This window comes from Corticium candelabrum, chromosome 13 (genome assembly GCF_963422355.1).
Source record: "Corticium candelabrum chromosome 13, ooCorCand1.1, whole genome shotgun sequence".
In the NCBI taxonomy this organism is placed as follows: domain Eukaryota; kingdom Metazoa; phylum Porifera; class Homoscleromorpha; order Homosclerophorida; family Plakinidae; genus Corticium; species Corticium candelabrum.
Window position 1 is genome coordinate 7,095,904 of NC_085097.1, and position 19,721 is coordinate 7,115,624.

General features: G+C 39.0%; 5 protein-coding genes across 5 annotated transcripts; 4 read left to right on the forward strand and 1 right to left on the reverse strand.

The window, feature by feature from the left end:
- Window positions 1-983: 983 nt before the first annotated feature.
- On the forward strand, window positions 984-6,676 carry LOC134188710 (negative elongation factor A-like). Its single transcript, XM_062656883.1, has 8 exons — window positions 984-1,359; window positions 2,268-2,438; window positions 3,151-3,249; window positions 4,070-4,194; window positions 4,254-4,310; window positions 5,112-5,819; window positions 5,963-6,062; window positions 6,367-6,676. Exons 1-8 carry the CDS (start codon window positions 984-986, stop codon window positions 6,555-6,557), a joined length of 1,827 nt encoding a protein of 608 aa, XP_062512867.1. The 3' UTR covers window positions 6,558-6,676.
- Window positions 6,677-7,493: 817 nt separating this feature from the next.
- LOC134189089 (uncharacterized) lies at window positions 7,494-9,255 on the forward strand. The gene is made up of 2 exons (XM_062657319.1): window positions 7,494-8,421; window positions 8,524-9,255. The coding sequence occupies exons 1-2, from the start codon at window positions 7,563-7,565 to the stop codon at window positions 9,030-9,032; spliced, it is 1,368 nt and encodes a 455-aa protein (XP_062513303.1). The 5' UTR covers window positions 7,494-7,562; the 3' UTR covers window positions 9,033-9,255.
- Window positions 9,256-9,434: 179 nt separating this feature from the next.
- Window positions 9,435-10,912, forward strand: LOC134188815 (uncharacterized). The gene is made up of 2 exons (XM_062657020.1): window positions 9,435-9,993; window positions 10,194-10,912. Exons 1-2 carry the CDS (start codon window positions 9,466-9,468, stop codon window positions 10,647-10,649), a joined length of 984 nt encoding a protein of 327 aa, XP_062513004.1. The 5' UTR covers window positions 9,435-9,465; the 3' UTR covers window positions 10,650-10,912.
- A 458-nt stretch (window positions 10,913-11,370) lies between these two features.
- On the reverse strand, window positions 11,371-13,979 carry LOC134189056 (uncharacterized). The gene is made up of 3 exons (XM_062657288.1): window positions 13,886-13,979; window positions 13,452-13,807; window positions 11,371-12,569 (listed from the first exon to the last, which is right to left on the reverse strand). The coding sequence occupies exons 1-3, from the start codon at window positions 13,917-13,919 to the stop codon at window positions 11,607-11,609; spliced, it is 1,353 nt and encodes a 450-aa protein (XP_062513272.1). The 5' UTR covers window positions 13,920-13,979; the 3' UTR covers window positions 11,371-11,606.
- LOC134189057 (secretion-regulating guanine nucleotide exchange factor-like) lies at window positions 13,935-19,665 on the forward strand. Its single transcript, XM_062657289.1, has 11 exons — window positions 13,935-14,159; window positions 15,623-15,767; window positions 15,952-16,107; window positions 16,247-16,341; window positions 16,398-16,461; window positions 16,731-16,823; window positions 17,239-17,307; window positions 17,373-17,618; window positions 18,782-18,903; window positions 18,973-19,009; window positions 19,419-19,665. The coding sequence occupies exons 1-11, from the start codon at window positions 14,097-14,099 to the stop codon at window positions 19,616-19,618; spliced, it is 1,290 nt and encodes a 429-aa protein (XP_062513273.1). The 5' UTR covers window positions 13,935-14,096; the 3' UTR covers window positions 19,619-19,665.
- Window positions 19,666-19,721: the final 56 nt, after the last annotated feature.

Here is a 19,721-nt window from a genome sequence, read left to right on the forward strand (position 1 = left end):
GACGGAAGTGAATGTAGAGGACTCGCATGCATCACTCCATGTCGAGTGTGGTCTTACATTAGTTATTGACTCTGATTTCTTCTAAAGCCACTAACAACCTAGAAGTACAACGTCACCTAGCTGTTACGCCCCTCTGCCCATCCCATGCACCGTCGCCCCCTAAGTCACTCGCTCTTACTCAAAACGACTGCGCTGTAGCAGCGAAAGTGGCAAAGTTTAGATGTACAGGATCAGATGTGCAGTGACTGGTGGCATTGTAGGTGTACGTTTGATGTGTAAACATTCACTTTCAAGATTAATTAATATTTCTACACATTGTCAACATAGTCTACATTCAGCCTCTCTAGGCATGCGCCCCTATCTATAGTTAACGTAGCTAAAGGAAATTAGCACTTCAGTTCTCCGGCGCCATGGCAACATGTGTATCTAGTAAGTTGCAACAGTTCACCATGTGGTAGACTGTTTCTTACCCGATCACGCATATGAGATGATGGAGCCCTTTGAAAATAAGGTGAAGAAGTTGAAAGATCATTAGGTAGATAGATGTGTAACGTGTACACTGAAAAATAAACTCAAAATTTGCTTTACAATGCCAAGCTAACGCGCGTTAAACTTAGTACGGCAATTTTGTTCAATATATTAATTTATAATTTAATTTACTTTTTATTTAATTTTTATTTTTTATTTTTTAGATTATACTTAGTATTTAATTAATTTTAACTTAAATTTTAACTTTTATTGCATTTACAGACGCGAAATTTAAATTATAATTTTTCAATATTGCACATGCGCACAAAGCAGTCTGGAACCTCAAGTGTGGTTTATATTTTCGGCCATGAGCCGAGGTGATTTAACATTTATCATAATCTTTATTAGTATTTATCATTCATTAATTATCATAATAATCATTTCATTTATCAGGTACATGTACACGCAGGTCTCTATAGAGTCGCGCACAAAGGTCTGGCCACGCGAGACTAAGTATGGCCGTGCGAGATTCAGACACTCTGCTGTGGCTTCACAATAAACTGGGAGTGGACGACTCGTGGGGATCTGGCAACATAGCCTCTCTTCTCAACGCCGACGTATTGAGAAACGTCATAGCAAGACACGACGAAGTGGAACCGAAAGTCAAAATGAAGTTGCTGCTCTCGTTCATCAACATCAGACCTGATGCAATGGAGGGTATGAAGAACGAAGTTTGTCAGGTCATAAATGCTTGTGCCCGGGAGAACAATTCATGGCTGCAGCTTATTGCTGAGATATTGAGGCCGTTTCCGAAGGAGAGAAGACTGGAATGTGATGTGTCAGATGGAAATTCGTACTTCAGGGAGACATTGGAGAGGATTAGAGAAGAATGTTGGTGTTAATTGTGTTGATCAGTGTGAGGTTGATGTGCTGGAAATGTGTGTTTGTACGTGAGTTTAATTTTTATGCTCTTGTCTGTCTGCTAGTTAGTTTGTCTGTCTGTCTGGATGTATGTATGTGTGTATGTGTAAAGAATTTAGATTGATTTAGAAGTTGTACCAACTCTTAATAATAACAAAAAAATGTATGTATGTATATGTTGATCTGTGTGTCTGTCTGTCTGTTTGTCTGTCTGTATGTATGTATGTATGTATGTATGTATGTATGTCTCTGCTTGTCAATTTGTCTGTCTGTCTATATGTTTGTCTGTCTGTCTGTCTGTCTGTCTGTCTGTCAATACATATATTTTCAAACATTGAACTGTCTGTCTGTCTGTCTGTCTGTCTGTCTGTCTGTCCGTCTGTCTGTCTGTCTGTCTGTGCTTGTCAGTTTGTTTGTCTGTGTGGATGTGTGGATGTATGGATGGATGTGTGTATGTATGTTTGTATGTATGTATGTTTGTATGTATGTATGTAAATGTCGATCTGTATGTATGTGTGTTTTTCTGTCTGTCTCTGCTTGTCAATTTGTCTGTCTGTCTATATGTTCGTTTGTCTGTTTGTCTGTCTGTCAATCTGTCTTTCCGTCTGTTTGCCTGTCTGTCTGTCTATCTGTCTGTCTGTCTGTCGAATACACATATTTTTATGTATCGTCACTATTCTATCTGTCTATCTGTCTGTTTGTCTGTCTGTTAGTCTGTCAGTCAATTTGTCTGTTTGTTTCAGTGGCAGTTTCTTTGTTTCTTGTTTACCGTATTTTCCTTTGCATACTTTGTCAGTACATCTGTCAGTTTGCTTATTACTTTGCTATTTGGGTGGACAATGGTGTTTAGTTTGTGGTTTCATTTTTTCTCACTGCAGTGGCTAATCGTGAAGCAAAACCTTTATTGCCTCTCGTGAGTTCTTATCTTAACAAGAATGCTTTGGAGGCATTGGTTGGACCAGAAGTGAAGCCACCCAAGCATTTTGAATTGAGGACAAAAATGAAGTCAGAACTGCTGAGAGAAGAACTTCTGAGGAAGTCAAAACTTGGTTAGTAGTTGTACCTCTCGTTACTCTGCTATATATGACTTTCTTTATTTGTTTGTTTGCTTGTTTGCTTGTTTGTTTGCTTGCTTGCTTGTTTGTTTGCTTGGTTGGTTGTTTGTTTGCTTGCTTGGTTGTTTGTTTGCTTGCTTGTTTGCTTGTTTTTACTTGTTTGCTTGTTTCTTGCTTGTTTATCAGTTTGTTTGTTTGCTTGTTTATCAGTTTGTTTGCTTGTTTTTTTGTTTGTTTGCTTGTTTGTTTGTTGTTTGTCAGTTTGTTGTTTGCTTGTTTATCAGTTTGTTTGCTTGTTTGTTTGTTTGCTTGCTTGTTTGCTTGTTTGTTGGTTGTTTATCAGTTTGTTTGTTTGCTTGTTTATCAGTTTGTTTGCTTGTATGTTTGTTTGTTTGTTGTTTGTCAGTTTGTTTGCTTGTTTGTCTGTTTGTTTGTTTGTTGTTTATTAGTTTGTTTGTTTTTTTGTTTGTTGTTTCAGTTTTTTGCTTATTTGTGTGTTTGCTTGTTTGTTAGTGTGTTTGTTTGTTTGTGTTTGTGTTTGTTTGTTTGCTCATTTGTTTGTTTATCTGTTTGCTTGCTTGTTTGTCTATTTGTTTATCTTATGTGCTTGTCGATGAGTTTGTCTGTTTATTTGTTTGTCCATCCAGTGTATTTATACGATTGTTTATGTGTGTATTGGCTGAGACATCCATTTCATGTTCTATAGCTGCTGATGCCTCAGAGACTAAGAAACATTCAGCTTGTGCGGCGTACTTTCCTAGCAAGACACGGTCTGTACCATTCGAAACACAACTGTCTGAACCAGGTAAAGAGACTTTATGATTATATATGGTTTGGTGTGTTTGTGTCTGTTTTTCTGTGTGTCTGACTGTTTATTTAATTTATATATTTATTCTATTTATTTATTTTATTTATTTATAAGTTTTTATTATTTATTTATTTATTTACTTATTTATATTTTTTTATTTATTTTTTATTATATTTATATAATTTTTATTTATTTATTTTGTTTATTTTATGTATTTTATTTATTTATTTATTTTATTTAGTATTTATTGTATTTATTTAATTTGTTTATTTTATTTATTTATTTTAGTTAGTTAGTTAGTTAGTTAGTTAGTTAGTAAAATAGATTTATTGGGTATCAAATTTTCTAGAACAATGACTTTAGATAGAAAGGCAAACTACATAAAATGTCAGCTATTAATGTGGGCGCACCTGGACACACCTGAGTTAGTTAGTTAGTTATTTTATTTATTTATTTATTTATTTTATTTATTAATTATTTATTTATTTATTTTTATTTATTTACTTTGTTTATTATTTATATATTTTATTTATTTATTTATTTTACTAATTAATTAATTATTTATTTATTTTATTATTTATTTATTTTATTTATTAATTAATAAATTATTTATTAATTTTTTTTATTTATTTTATTTATTTATTAATTAATTAATTATTATATTTTATTTATTCATTTATTAATTATTTATTTTATTTTATTTATTTATTATTTTATTTATTTTATTTTATTTATTGATTGATTGATTTATTTATTTATTTATTTATTTATTTTATTTATTGATTTATTATTTTGTGTTATGTTTGTATTGTTGTAGCTTCTGTTGGGAAGCGTGCCGTTCACAGTCACTCAGGATCTCACATTCCACGTCGGACAAGTTTACTCGCAGCTCCAAGTGTTCCAACCAAACCCTCGACGATCAAGAGAGATCCCAAAATCCAAGTAATTAAGTCAATGCTGTGACATATTAGTTGACTGTGTGCACTGCACTGTATTTACAGCTGATTGATTTGTCAGAAGCTCCTATGGTAGGAAAGAAACGGCGTCGAGAGAAAGGCGTGTGAATTGTGTTTGTTTGTCTGTTTGTTTGTTTGTCTGTTTGTCCTTTTGTTTGGCTGTAGCTGTTTGTCTGTTTGTTTGTTTTTCAGTTTGTCTGTCTGTCTGTCTATTTGTTTGTTTGTCAGTTTGTTTGCTTGTCTGCTTTTTGTCTGTTTGTTTGTTTGTAGCTGTTTATCTGTTTGTTTGTAGCTGTTTATCTGTTTGTTTGTAGCTGTTTATCTGTTTGTTTGTAGCTGTTTATCTGTTTGTTTGTAGCTGTTTATCTGTTTGTTTGTTTGTTTGTCTTTGTCTGTCTGTTTGTTTGTCTGTCTTTGTTGTTTGTAACTGTTTATCTGTTTGTTTGTTTGTTTATAGCTGTTTATTTGTTTGTCTGTCTGTTTGTTTGTCTGTCTGTTTGTCTGTCTGTTTGTCTGTCTGTTTGTTTGTCTGTTTGTTTATTTGTTTGTTTGGTTTTTGTCTGTCTGTTTGTTTGTTTGTTGGTTTGTTGTTTGCTTATTTGTCTGTCTCTTTGTTCATTTTTCTTGTCTGTTTGCATATCTGTCTGTCTGTTTGTTTGTCTGTTTGTTTGTGCTTTTTATCTGTCTGTTTGTCTTTTCATTTGTTTGTTTCCTTGTTTGTCTTGTTTGTTTCTTCGTTTGTCTGTCTGTTTGTTTGCCTGTCTGTTTGTGTGTTTGTCTGTTTGTTTGTCTGTCTGTTACTTTCATGTTTTATTATATGTCTTCTTGTTTGTTGGTTTACTTTTCTGTTTTTATCTTGTGTTTTCGTTTCTCTTGCTCACACTGATATTCATATTTGTAGAGATCGAGTCAGCAGCTAAACGACTAGATGTGAGCGCCAAAACGCTGGCCAAACAACGACTGAAGGAAATTGATCCCAACAGGTCATCTCTTGCTCCACCAACTCCACATTATGCTGCCGCTCTTGGCATCCCTGGCCACAGCCCACCAGCTTCACCCCAACAACCTGCTGCAAGCTTTGTCTCTCCTGCTCTGAAAACAAGTGCAATTGCTACTCCTTCTTACGCCGTTGTCATGTCAACCTCGTCGTTTACACCAACAGAAAAGTTGCAGGCGAGTATAGAAGCTCCCGCTTATATTCCACAGTCTGTGGCCCCTGCAAACACAAAAGAACAGCAAGGAGTTGTCTTTATGACCACAAAGGCTCCTGTTGGTTTTGGACCGGTTTTGACGTTAACTGGAGGGCAGACTTTAGTTTCTGGAACAAAGTTGGTTGCTATATCGAATCCCACTCAGCCAAGTGTGCATGCTGCTGTTGTGCACCGACTGCCAGAGACTGGTGCAAATCAAAACCAGGCAATGGATGTGAGAGCAGCAATGGGTCCTGTTCCACGTTTTGTTATTGCTTCTCAGCCTACCAAAGTGGAGTCTGTTGCTTCACAGGAGCCAGTGGTAGCAAGTCAGCCGGAGACAAATGTGCCAATCACGCCACAGTTGGTGCAGCCGCAAGTGGCAGCTGTTCCGCCACCCAAGAAGGAGCTAAGGCTGACTGTATGGCTGTACATGTGTGTGTGTGTGTGTGTGTGTGTGTGTGTGTGTGTGTGTGTGTTGTGTGTGTTGTGTGTGTGTGTGTGTGTGTGTGTGTGTGTGTGTGTGTGTGTTTGATATTGGTACATAGTGTTTGTGGTGTGTAGAGAGAACAGCTGACAATGGCTCAGGAGATGTTCAAGAATGCAAACAAGGTTACGCGAGACGATAAGGCAATTATATTGAGTTTTATGGCTGGATCTAGAGGTCAGTCATGTTAATGTGTATCAATTGTTTTGTAGGCTGATTGTCTGTTAGTCAGCCTGTCTATCTGTCTGTTTGTCTATCTGTGTATCTATCTGTCTGGTTGTCTGTCTGTGTATCTATCTGTCTGTCTGTCTGTGTTTCTGGTTAATTGTTTGTCTATTTACTTTTCAACTTGTTTGTTTGTCAGCTTGACTGTTTGTCTTATGCATTTTATTTTTCAAAATAATTATTTATAAACACAACAATGTGATTGACTATTTAATTATGTCTGAGAGTCCGTAATTTCTGTTGTATTTCTTTTTAGAAAATCCATATCCTAATCAAGGTGAACTTGTCACTGTTCTTCTCAATCAAACAGAAGAACACGTGAAAACCGAGGGAGCAGAGCAAAGAATTATCATCGAGATCTTGTTTGAAATGAACTACAAGACCGGCCAATGGCGACGTCTTCAGCGCAAGAGAATCATGCAGTTGACAACACCAGCAACTACGTAGCACGGCAGCACGTTGTAGAATGAAACATGCAAATAGATAGAAAATATGAGACACTGAAGTGTAAGTGGCTGAGTGTGGCGAAGGATGTAAGTAATGAATTAAAGGTTTCAAGTGTTTGCAAATCATGCAATGTGGATATCAAGGTGCACATGCACGGCAAACCAGAAAGGATTTACACCCTTTTGTTGTAGGACTGTATTTCATTACTGAGTGATGAGTACTACACGTAGTTACTTTGAAATTGCAGTCAATCAGTCAACAACAAATTGAAGTGGGAGGATCTACTAGTAGGCATGCATGCACATGTGTACATTCTCCAGATTAGATTTGGAGATTGAATGCCTCAGACTTGTTTAAACTTGATAATCATAAATTGATATGATAGTGTCCATTCATTGCAGAATCTCTGACAGGAAAAATCCAGACGCTACAAGCTAAAAACATCCTGTTGACGAACTAGAAACTTGAGACACCTAGAGACATTCCCTAGTCTCAGGACCCTAACTAGAGATGGCTGATGATATTGTTGGAGTAACTATTAGAATCAAGAGAATGTTTTAGAAAAGAAAGCAGACATGAAAGCAAAAATCAAAAATTTACTTGCCTTTTATCAGTTTGATATCAATGTGTGACAAATTGAGTTCATAGAAGGTTGTACAGTAGGCCTGGTACGATGATTATGTGCATAAAGCCTTTGCTTAGAGCGGTTGAAAATAAATCTCTAAATGTATGCATAGGGCTAGACTGCAAAACACACAGCCCTAGCGAGCCGGCCACCCTAGGCACGTGCATTACTAGATCGATCTAGCTAGACACGATATTTGTTCTACTCTAACGCCTACGCTTACTCATCAATATATCTTTGTCAGAATTTACCAACTACTAGTCTTGACTGGTCTGCACTGGTAGCTTCATGTGTTGGCGTGTGAATCTTGTGATCTCGTTGTCTACAAAAGAGCTCACTCAGCCACAACTGCTCAGTACGTCTGCATCTGTCTGTCCGGGATGTCTACCAGTGAAGAAGTCATTAGCATTGAGCTCCTACAGAGGGAGGGACTTGGACTGGGCATCGATGCAACCAACCCAAACACAGCATTGCTTCAACAGGTGCAGTTTGATGGAAGCGCTGTGGAAGTGTCTGCATTGGGGAGTGGTGCGAATAATTTTGAGACTACAATCTGGTCGATTCATCAACTGCAGAAAGAGCTGAAAATGACTGTCGATGGGCGAGTCAACGAAGTAGTGTCAATCCACTTTGGCATGAAAAGTCTTCGCCAGAATACGTCACAAGTGATGATGGAAGCTCGAGGATATGAAATACACACGAGGAATGTAAGACTTGATGTTGGTCGACTGGGTGAGAAGCAGACTCGCTTGGAAGAGCTTTTACAAAATGAGGAAAAGAAGGTGAGAGCAATTACAGGGAGAGATCTGAGTGACCGTGATCGTCTGATGATTGCTCGAGATGTCGTGGCAAGAAAGAATAGAGGTGTTACTCACTACATCTCATCTGTCAAGCTGGGAGCAAAGGTTTATGAAACAAAGAGCTCTCAAATGTGGGCAGAAAATGAAGAGCTGGATTTAGATGCTGATCTCTCTGTAACTGCACCAGAAGCCAGTGCAAGCCTGGAGCTGACTTGCAAGCAGAAGTTTGCTGCATTGGCAATGAGTGGAAGTCAATCATTGACGGTCATTATTCATCAAGATCTGCTGCGAAAAGTTGAATTGAACGAACCCTTTACGGTGGAGCCGATGCACGAGAAAACAATTGCCTACGAAATTAGTCCTATTTGGGAACTTGTTCGAGATGTCAAGTGGCAAGAAGATGTCAAGATTGCATGCCGAGATTACTTGCAAGGCAGAGGTAAGTGTGATGAGTTACTTTCATGTATTTATAAACATGCAGTTTATTAGTACTATATTAACAGATATTATAAATTGATTTAAATGATTTCTGTATTATTAGGACCATTTTTCATCAAGAACAACAAGTATTACCTCAAGGTTCCAGCCGATGGAAGGATTCGAAGGATTGAAGGAACTCAAAACGTCAGAGAGGCAACTCAATTTTGCATTGAACTGCCAGAAACGTTTACTCCTGCCGCCGTGTTTGGGTTGCCCGATGAATTCGAATGCGAGTTTCGTATTCGTGAGGATGGAGGTCGATATATCACAGCAGACACAAAGACTGAACTCGTATATGCAGGCACAAACCCAACTTATGATGGACAAGTGTCATTTCTTCTGGCATGTCCTGGCACAAGAGATCTGGTTCCTTTGTCACAGTGGAAAAACAGCTCATTCTTGTTGATGCGCGAGACGTGGCTCCTGAAGCGTGATCGATATCTCGTGCTGGAGGAAGAAAATCCAGAATCAAAGACCATGGTACTGAAAGAAAAAAGCAGACGGGAATTGAGGAAGGATGGAACTGCTCTTTCCCAGTTTGCTATTGAAGTGCCAAAACTGATAGCATAACTAGAAAGTATAACAGCATTTATAGTTGCTGTTTATGAACCATGAAGTTGTTTGCTGGTAGTCTAGCTAACTCAAACTGTTTATGTTGTAGCTACTGCTTAGAGCTACATACATGTAGTGCATTGCGTATTGTCTACAATGGCAAGTGTTTTTAGCCAAGTGTTTAGTGAATCATTGAAGCAATTGCTAAATGTTTGACATTGATGGGTTTTTTTTGAATTCATTTGTTGTTGAGATGTGAGGCGCTATAATACTTAATCAACTTAAGTACTAAAGTAGTTTAGTATTTGCTTTTACACAAGCTCGTACACCCACCACTAGCTAGACAAGACAAAACGTGCGCGCTCGCTTTCATCGACCCGCGTCTACTACAAGCACGCGACTACGTGCGCCCAGCGTTCACCCATCTCTCTGAGAATTGGCGAACGCAAGAATGGAACATTATTCTGAAACGGGAGCAGTCATGTCAGCCTCTGAAGGCCATCAACAGCTAACAACCGTAATTCACACATCCGGCGCCCCCGGAGGACCCCCTCACGGTCACGGGGACCAACAAGCGACGCTCGACGGAGAAAGAAACGCTTCAACGCAGCTCATACACCCTCAACAAGGACAAGAGACCATTTTCTTTCCAAGTGCCGAATCGGGAGGCGAGTACTACCACGCAAACTTGACCAATCAGGCGACGTTGCCTGTCACTCAGACAACCAATTACATCACGCCGATCCAAACACTCCCTGCGAGTATGACGTCACTTTCTCCTGGTGCAGCCAATCCGGGGATGGTGATGATGATGGCCAATGCTCCAGGATTGGGTGGAATACCGAGAATGCAGTTGCCGGGTGAGGTGATGGAGGAGGAGCCATTGTATGTGAATGCTAAACAGTATCATCGGATTCTGAAGAGGAGACAAGCAAGGGCGAAGTTGGAGGCTGAGGGGAAGCTGCCGAAAGCGAGACGAGTGAGTGGTGATGTGTGTGAACGAGTAAAATGGACAAACAAGGAGACAGACATGCTGCTTACACACACACGCGCGCGTGCGCACACACACACACACATGCACACACACACACACATGCACACACACACACACACACACACACACACACACACACACACACACACACACACACATTGATGTCTCATAAGGTTTGTCTCTAGAAATACCTCCACGAATCAAGACACAAACATGCACTCAATCGACGACGAGGTGAGGGCGGCCGCTTCCAAACGAAAGGCAACGATCCTCACAACATCCTCGCTCTCCACGGTCTTAACCCAGAAAGCATGGCCGCTGCTACGGAAGTCCTCCAGGCGAGAATCATGCAACCCCTCAACGGAAACAGAAACACCAACGGAGCAACCCTCGTAGAAGCATCAAGGAACGAAGTCAACTTGCATCATCACTTGACAGATGTAGTTGCTATCAAGAGCGAGGAGAGACAGAAGACAATGCCGGAAGGCGCGGTCACTGTACAGATTGCTGTAGGAGAGACGGTCAGCGATTGTGAAGAGAACGCTGTATCTAGAGGAGGAGAACACGATATGTGTGCTTTAACGCTTCAAGGACGACGCGAAGACGTGGTGTCCTCTGCTAAGGTTATACCGGAGTTTTAGAAGCTAAGATATTGTCGCAACAGTATGAAGATAAGAGATGCATCCGACATATAGTGAATTGTGATGTTAATGTGTGGGGCTGGGTAGGTCATCACCGTGTGAGTGTGTGTGTTCGTGTTGTGTGTGTGTACAGTACGGTGTATGGTATTGTGTATGTACACAGACTGTTTGACATACTCTTTCTCTCTTTAGTGGTAATCACAAGTTGTGTTACTGTATTATAATGTAGCAGTACGAAGTTGATAATTGATATTAATTAAGAAGTTGGAGTGTATTAACATGTTGTGCTGTGAGTTTGAATTTGGGACACACACATGCATGCATGCGTGCTCACGTGCGCGCGCATGCGCGCACACACACACACATGTGAACACACACATGCTCACTCACACACACACACACACACACACACACACACACACACACACACACACACACACACAATGCATGCACACACACACACACACACACACACACACACACACACACACACAACGCATGCACACGTGCACGCACACACACACACACACACACACAACACATGCACACACACACACACATGCTTACACACACACACACACACACACATGCTTACACACACACACACATGCTTACACACACACACATGCACACGACTAACGATGAACACATGGGCAGACTAGAAGGGACCAGCAGTCAACAAATCTCTAGTCATGAAGGTTATCACCCAACCATATCTCACAGTACACACTAACATTCTTTCCTATCCAGTTACTGTATTCAAGTACTAACAAAAACCAATACTATTGTCATGGAAGTTTGATCAGTTGAGCTACATACACACACAATATTCAAGAATATAAACGATTGAAAGGAGTACACTACGGTACTCGCCGCTGTTGTATAAAAATATGCAATATAAATATGAACAAAACTTCATCGCAATTTGTTATCAACCAAACAAGAGAAAGATGATATTTACATGTCAAGCAGTCGTTCAAGCCCGGAAACGTTGAGTGAGTCGTTCTCGATTTCGGTCGACTTGAATGGCGTTAGACCGGACAATCCTAACATTTTCAGTGAACCGTAGTCCTCGTAGTCGATGCCTCTCGTCGGAGTCAGTCCTGTACGTATCGGCGTGTTAGGATACGACGTCATGACAAAATCGTATTTCCACGGAGTCGATATCAATCCATTTGATGTAAATGTAAACGAAGCATTTATATCTCCAAATTCTGATTTGATGACGTCATCATCCGGGGATACTCTTGGAGAGAAAAAGTTTGGACTGATTTGTTTGGTCGGCGTCGACCGATTGAATGGCGACGAGTCTCTCCTGTTGATGTCGGATATGAAGTCTCCGAAATAGGGGTCCGGATGCTCAAACATGTCATTGTCAATGTGCTCACTTTTATACTGAAATAGCATGCTACAATAAGTGTGGTCGTTCACCAACCCCTCGCCTCCCTCTCCGACCACTTTGCATTCGTGCATGATTAATTCGTCCCTCGTGTGTTCACTCGGATGTGGATGATGAACTGGCGTTGTTGACCCGTTGGGCATAATGAGACGTTCTCTCGGTCTCGCATCTAGACTAAGTGGGACGTTGAGATACATTTGTTGTTGTTGTTGTTGTTGTTGTTGTAGTAAATGTTGGTTGATCATCGACGTGAAAGAATTTCCATAGTCCAGTTGTAGTGGAATGACTGGCATGCGTGGCAATATCGGAGTGAACTTTGTCGTTCCTTTTGCTTGTAGTTGTGGGTGCAGTTGGATTTGTCTGTATGATTGCTGCTGTCGAAGCTCACGGAATGTCGTCTGAAGGACTTTCTCTTCTTCTCCTGGTCGGATCATCCAGTAGGAGCCTTTGCCTAGGTCGTGTGGGAGGCGTCTTTCACGGACGAAAGTGTTACGAAGGGAGAGATTGTGACGAATAGAATTCTGGAAGGAAAGATGTATGAATGAATACGAAATAGGGAGGTGTGTGTGTGTGTGTGTGTGAGTGTGTGTGTGTGTGTGTGTGTGTGTGTTGCTGTGTGTGTGTCGCTGTGTGTGTGTGTGTGTGTGTGTGTGTGTGTGTGTGTGTGTGTGTGTGTCGCTGTGTGTGTGTGTTGCTGTGTGTGTGTGTGTGTTGCTGTGTGTGTGTGTGTGTGTGTGTGTGCGTGTGTGTGTGTGTGTGTTGCTGTGTGTGTGTGCGCGTGGTGTGTGTGTGTGTGTGTGTGTGTGTGTGTGTGTGTGCGCGCGCGTGGTGTGTGTGTGTGTGTCGCTGTGTGTGTGTGTGTGTGTGTGTGTGTGTGTCGCTGTGTGTGTGTGTGTGTGTGTGTGTGTGTGTCGCTGTGTGTGTGTGTGTGTGTGTGTGTGTGTGTCGCTGTGTGTGGTGTGTGTGTGTGTGTGTGTGTGTGTGTGTGTGTGTGTGTGGTGTGTGTCGCTGTGTGTGTGTGTGTGTGTGTGTGTGTGTGTGTGTGTGTGTGTGTGTGTTTGTCTACAGTATATTACTTGCCAATTTCTCTCACTTCATATCTACATCGTCTCTCATCATCTCTCCATACACATACACCATCCAACCAACAGCATCCATTTTATCAATTAATCAATTTAAATTCAATTAATTAAACACAACAGCAACTGCCTCACTAACTAACTAACTAACAATCTATCCTTACAAAATACCAACCAACGTTAAATCACAACAACAAATACTTCCTGTACATGCACACAACAGCCACAAATTTAATTACAACTTCCGGTCGTACAAACAGGGAAATCCCCTACCACTCAACATTCCATTTCTACGCATTAATTTTTTTAAAAATTAACACTCACTTTCCAAGCCGATTTCGCCGTTTTGAAAAACGGAAAGTTCGTCTCCAACCATTCATAGATCTGACTCAGTGTCATACGTTTATCCGGGCCACTGTTGATTGCAAATGCTATGAGCGTTGCATAGCTAAACGGCGGCTTCTGCAGATGAGGAGGCGTCGTGCCCGTGCTCTCCGTAGACTTGCGCTTCTTTGCAGGCTCTGCATTGGCGTCAGACGCTGCAGGGCGTTTGCAAGGGTTTGCACGCGATGACGTAAGTTGTGACGTTAGCAGAGAGGTCGGCTCTAGCTCGTTGAGCCATTCTATGCTCGTCAAACTCTTGTTTAGCTGCGAATCTCTAAGACTGCTGTCTTCAGACGCTGGAATAAATAAAATAAAAATTTTAATTTTTTGTTTGATTCGAAATTGAGTTTGGAGCGTGTGAGACGATGGCTTACTAAGAAATCTTGCTTCCGGTGCCGCTGTAGCCATAGGTTTGTTCAGAATTTTACTCACTCGGTCTTCATTCTACGAACGACGTTTGAATGTGGCGTCACAGTGTGTAGCCAATCAGAGTAGCTTCTGATTGAGGTCCCGTATAACACATCACGTGACGTCCGACTCGAGTGCAAGTGCCGTCCTTCTGATGATGATGATGATGATGATGCGATGACGAGTAGTGAAGCACAAAAGTCTGTGCTTGAAGGGAATGGAATGTGTCTTTACGCGTGGGTAAGTATGAATTTGCTACAAGTAGGTTTGCATCGTTGCTACACTTGCAAGTGTGAATATATAAATAAATGAAAATATATGGTAAAAGTAACTCTTAATGCTGTAGTACAAAATGCTGGTTTAGCGTAATTTTTAAGTCTTCAATGTCTCCATTGTTTTTATTTAAAAAATTTTTATTATAATTAATTTTTTATTATTTTGTATTTTTAATATAATTATTTACTTATTTTTACTTTTTATTATGATTAATTTATTGTTTATTTTATTGTGTTATTTTATTATAATTATTTGTTATTCTTTTTTATTACTTATTTTATCTTTATTTTCTGCTTATTAATTTATTCTATTTTATTATAATTTATTTATAAATTAGTCTATTAAAAGCAAGTTTTGGTGTGTTAATTTTATTAATTTTTTATTTTATTTTATTACTTTTTATTTTTATTTTTTTAATTAATAATTTAATTGTGTGTGTTTACTGTTTATTATTTTAATTTTATTTTATTTTATTATTTTATTATTCTATTTTATTTTATTATTTTATTGTAATTTTTATTAATTAATATAATTTATTAAAATTGTATTATAAATTAATTAATAGAGACAAGTGTTTGGTGTGTTAACTGTTTTATTTTATTTTATTAACTATTTAATTTTTATTTTATTTTATTAATTAATATAATTGTGTGTGTTAACTGTATATTATTTAATATTATTTTATCAATTATTTGGTTTAATTTATTTTATTGTATTTTATTAATTAATTTAATTGTGTATGTTAACTGTTTATTATTTAATATCATTTTATTAATTATTTGATTTAATTTATTTTATTTTATTAATTAATATAATTGTGTATGTTAAATGTTTATTATTTAATATTATTTTATTAATTATTTGATTTAATTTAATTTATTTTATTTTATTATTTAATTTAATTGTGTATGCTAACTGTTTATTATTTAATATTATTTTATTAATTATGTGGTTTAATTTATTTTATTTTATTATTTTATTTTATTTAATTGTGTATGTTAACTGTTTATTATTTAATATTATTTCATTAATTATTCGATTTGATTTAATTTAATTTATTTTATTATTTTATTTAATTGTGTATGATAACTGTTTATTATTTAATATTATTTTATTAATTATTTGATTTGATTTAATTTATTTTATTTTATTCTATTAATTATTTAATTTAATTTATTTTACTATTTAATTTATTTTATTTTATTAATTATTTATTGATTATTTAATTTTATTTATTTATTTTATTCTATTTCATATATTAATTTTTATTTTTATATTTATTAATATAATTTATTTTATTTTATTTTATTTATTTATTTTATTTATATTTATTAATTTTATTTTTATTTATTAATTAATTTTTATTCAATAATTTTATTATAATTTTATTATAAATTAATCTATTAGAAGCAAGTGTTGGTGTGTAGGGTGCAAACAGTTACAGCCAATTGTGCCTTCAACATAAACATGATGAGACAGTGCCCACACAATGTGTCATACCACATGAACTATTCAATCTTGAATCAATCAGTCAAATTACAGGAGGTGCAGGACACACAGTTATAGTGACAGGTAACACAATGCAATAGCTGCAGTACAAACATTTATTTTTGAATAATTTTTATATTATATATAATATATATTATTTATCTATTTCTATTTTTATTATTTTTTGATTTTTTTGTTTATTTATTTATTTATTTATATTGCTAATTAATTAATTGTTATGGCTTGAGTTGTGTGTTGGCTTATTTAGGTGACGGGTGTGTGTTTGTTGCTGGTTGGAATCGAGACGGTCAGTTGGGTTTGGGCTACTGTGGAGGTGACGACGTTGTGATGCTGACACGTGTTCCTTGTGTTATGAAAGTACGGAGTGTCACATGTGGATGGAATCACACACTGGCAATTATGGGTGAGTTTTAGTGCATCTGCACACACATGCACACACACACACACACACACACACACACACACACACACACACACACACACACACACACACAACTAGAACAAGAAGGTATCACAGGTTGTATCACAGGCTCTTTCTGTAGACAATGGAGATGTCTTGGCGTGGGGCAGCAATTGTTATGGTCAACTAGGCATTGACGTGCCAAACAAGCAATGCAGCGTACCAACAAAAGTTGCTGTGTGTTTGTTTGAGGCATTTGTTTCTACATGTTTTGCCATGCAATGTTGTGTTAGAATTTGCCAGCATGTGGAACAATTGCTGCTGCAGCAGGTGTGAGACATTCTCTAGCAATAGCAGGTAACCTAATGAACATTTTTATGTTGGCAAAAAAAAGTTGGCAGACAGGCACTCTAAAGCCTTACGAGCTTGTCATGTCAATTAAGGGTTGCAGTGTGTGTGTGTGTGTGTGTGTGTGTGTGTGTGTGTGCGCGTGTGTGTGAGTCATTGTGTGTGTTTGTTTGTTTGTTTGTGTGTGTGTCACTGTGTTTGTTTTTGTGTGTGTTTGTTTGTGTGTGTGTGTGTGTGTGTGTGTGTGTGTCCATGTAAGTACATGCAATGTGTTGTAGATGATGGTACACTGTGGGCTTGGGGGAATAACAAGAGACAACAGCTGGGAATGGACACAGGCAGAGAAACTAAACAAGCATTACCAACACAAGGTATAGTGACACAATACAGGAGCATAGCGCGGCATCGGCTAGACCAGGCTGTAGCCCCATCATTAGTAGCCGTGGTCACAAAATTGTGGAAATACGTGTGAGGACCAAAACTGTATATAGTATATACACCACCCTTTTTCCATTCCCACTTATTCTACCATATCAGTCAATTAGAAGCCAATAAAAATGGGTCTGTCTATAAAAATGGGCGTGCCCCATAGAATCGTGAAGTTTAGCCACCCATTTCTAGAGGTCACACTACGCCTTTGCACAATAAGCATGAGCATGGTGATCTTGTTATTAACTTAATTCAAGTCAATCAGTTTGTTTTTTAGATTTACTTTACTGCTTTCGTTTTTATGTTTGTTTGTCATTTTCATAAATTCTGCAAAACTAATTATTGCATACGTTGTAGTGATGTTTCCATCTGGAGTTTTTCTGAAACAAGTTTCTGCCGGTTTTTACCATTCTGTTGCTGTGTCTGGTACTCCTACTGTTTTCACAACGTCAAACATTCCATTAAGTTTGTCTGTTTTTGGTGATGAGCAGACGATGGTAGGCTATTTGCATGGGGCTGCAATCGTCATGGACAATGTGGCATTTGTCAACCATCTGATATCGTTAGTAGAGAAAGTCAGTCAAAGTCAAGTTGTTGTAGAGCTGTTGCTGGGGCTGCTAGTCAGTCCGAGAGGGCTCAGAATGTTGTCAGTGTGCCTACTGAGATTTGTGGTTCTATACAACAAGTTTGTGTGACGGAAGTTTATTGTGGATGGAGCCATTCGTTTGCTGTCTCAAGTCAGTAGGTTTTATGGACATTGTGTGTGTGTGTGTGTGTGTGTGTGTGTGTGTGTGTGTGTGTGTGTGTGTGTGTCTGTGTCTGTGTGTGTCTGTGTCTGTGTCTGTGTCTGTGTCTGTGTCTGTCTGTCTGTCTGTCTGTCATCATTTATTTCTTACAATCACACTATCATACATCACAGCAGAAACTACTCGACTAAAGCTAAATGCTTTATAGTGTTCATAGGTAAGTGTATACATATTTTCTGAGGCAAAAGAGACAACTAAAAGTACACTAATGATAAAAGAATTGAGTGCTGAGTGACTCGGGAATCTGACACCCACCACACAACACATTCAATTTCTTCTGAATGACCCGTGCGTTGCACTTTTGCAGCTGCACTGAAAAGCGTTTACGCCAGAAGTCCACAAATTCCGGTGCGTTTGGCTGACCAACTTCGTCTGATGAGAAAGCTGCTAGCTTTCACAAGAAGTTCCTGGCCTCTTCTCCCCATGCACCGAAATGTTCGAATACCAAGGGGATGGCTTTGAGAACTGAAGTCCCAGGGAGCTTTTGTTGGCTGTATTTTGCCGCCTTCCTATTCTCACGTTGTTTAGCAGCGACGCCTGTTCTATCAGCAGAGCTTGGAAATGCATCCGCACTCCAAGGGTGGGCTAGAGAGATGTCCAGGTCGAGGTTGGAAGCTGATTCAGAATCGAACATGACAATGTCAGGCCTGCAATCTGAAGTGACATATCTGTTCCTTGGCTCCCGTCGATGGTGGATTTGGAGGCTCCTAAGGCACTCAGACCACACCCCAGCAATTGATTCGTGAGACCAAATAGGGCCTCCACCGGTCTTGCATGTGAGTAGGTGGTATCCGCTGTCATCCAGTGGTGCACTGCAGTTGCATGCCTCTGACCAATGTGACAGAGAGATGGGCAATCCAAGCCTGTCTGTCTGTCTGTGTGTCTGTGTCTGTGTCTGTGTGTGTGTGTGTGTGTGTGTGTGTGTGTGTGTGTGTGTGTGTGTGTGTGTGTGTGTGTGTGTGTTTGTGTCCGGCTGTGTCTGTGTCTGTGTCTGTGTCTGTGTCTGTGTCTGCATGTGTCTGTGTGTTTGGGTGTCTGGGTGTGTGTGGGTGCATGCGCGTGTGTGCATATCACTCATTGCGTGTGATGTGTAGATGAGAGGAGGGTGTTTGCTTGGGGTAGAGCTGATTATGGTCAATTGGGAGTAACATTTGAAGACTTACCTTCGACCATTTGTACGCCAACTGAAGTGGAGTGTTTGAAAGGAGTCCAAAAAGTACGGTACACGTACAATGTGAATTCTAGCTTGTTCATGATGTCTGACTGACGAATATGTTTGTTGCAGATGTGTTGCGGATCAGAGCACAATTTAGCTGTGATGAGTAATATGTGCATTGTGTGTGTGTGTGTGTGTGTGTGTGTGTGTGTGTGTGTGTGTGTGTGTGTGTGTGTGTCTGTGTCTGTGTCTGTGTCTGTGTCTGTGTGTCTGTGCGTGTCTGTGCGTGTGTGTGTGTGTCTGTGTCTGTGTCTGTGTGTGTGTGTGTGTGTGTGTGTGTGTGTGTGTGTGTGTGTCTGTGTGTGTCTGTGTCTGTGTCTGTGTCTGTGTATGTGTCTGTGTGTGTGTGTGTGTGTGTGTGTGTGTGTGTGTGTGTGTGTGTGTCTGTGTCTGTGTCTGTGTCTGTGTCTGTGTCTGTGTCTGTCTGTCTGTCTGTGTGTGTGTGTGTGTGTGTTTGTGTTTGTGTGCGTGCGTGCGTATGCTAATCTACTATTCCATCTCCATTTTGTGTTTAGATGACAGTCGTCTTGTCAGTTGGGGTTGGAATGAACATGGAATGTGTGGTACTGGTGATGCTATCAACCGCAACTCTCCTTCTCCAGTCACTATCACAGAGACTGATGTCAAGTCTTACAGAACACTGGCAATAGGCTGTGGAGCTGGACACTCGTTGGCATTACTTAGTCATACTACTACACAACATCACAAACTTTAATTAATTTTTCCTTTAAAATTTTTAAAATCCAAATATTGATTAATTTACTAGCTCCACTTAACACATAATAAGTACATTAATAACACACTTATTGCAGCCCTGA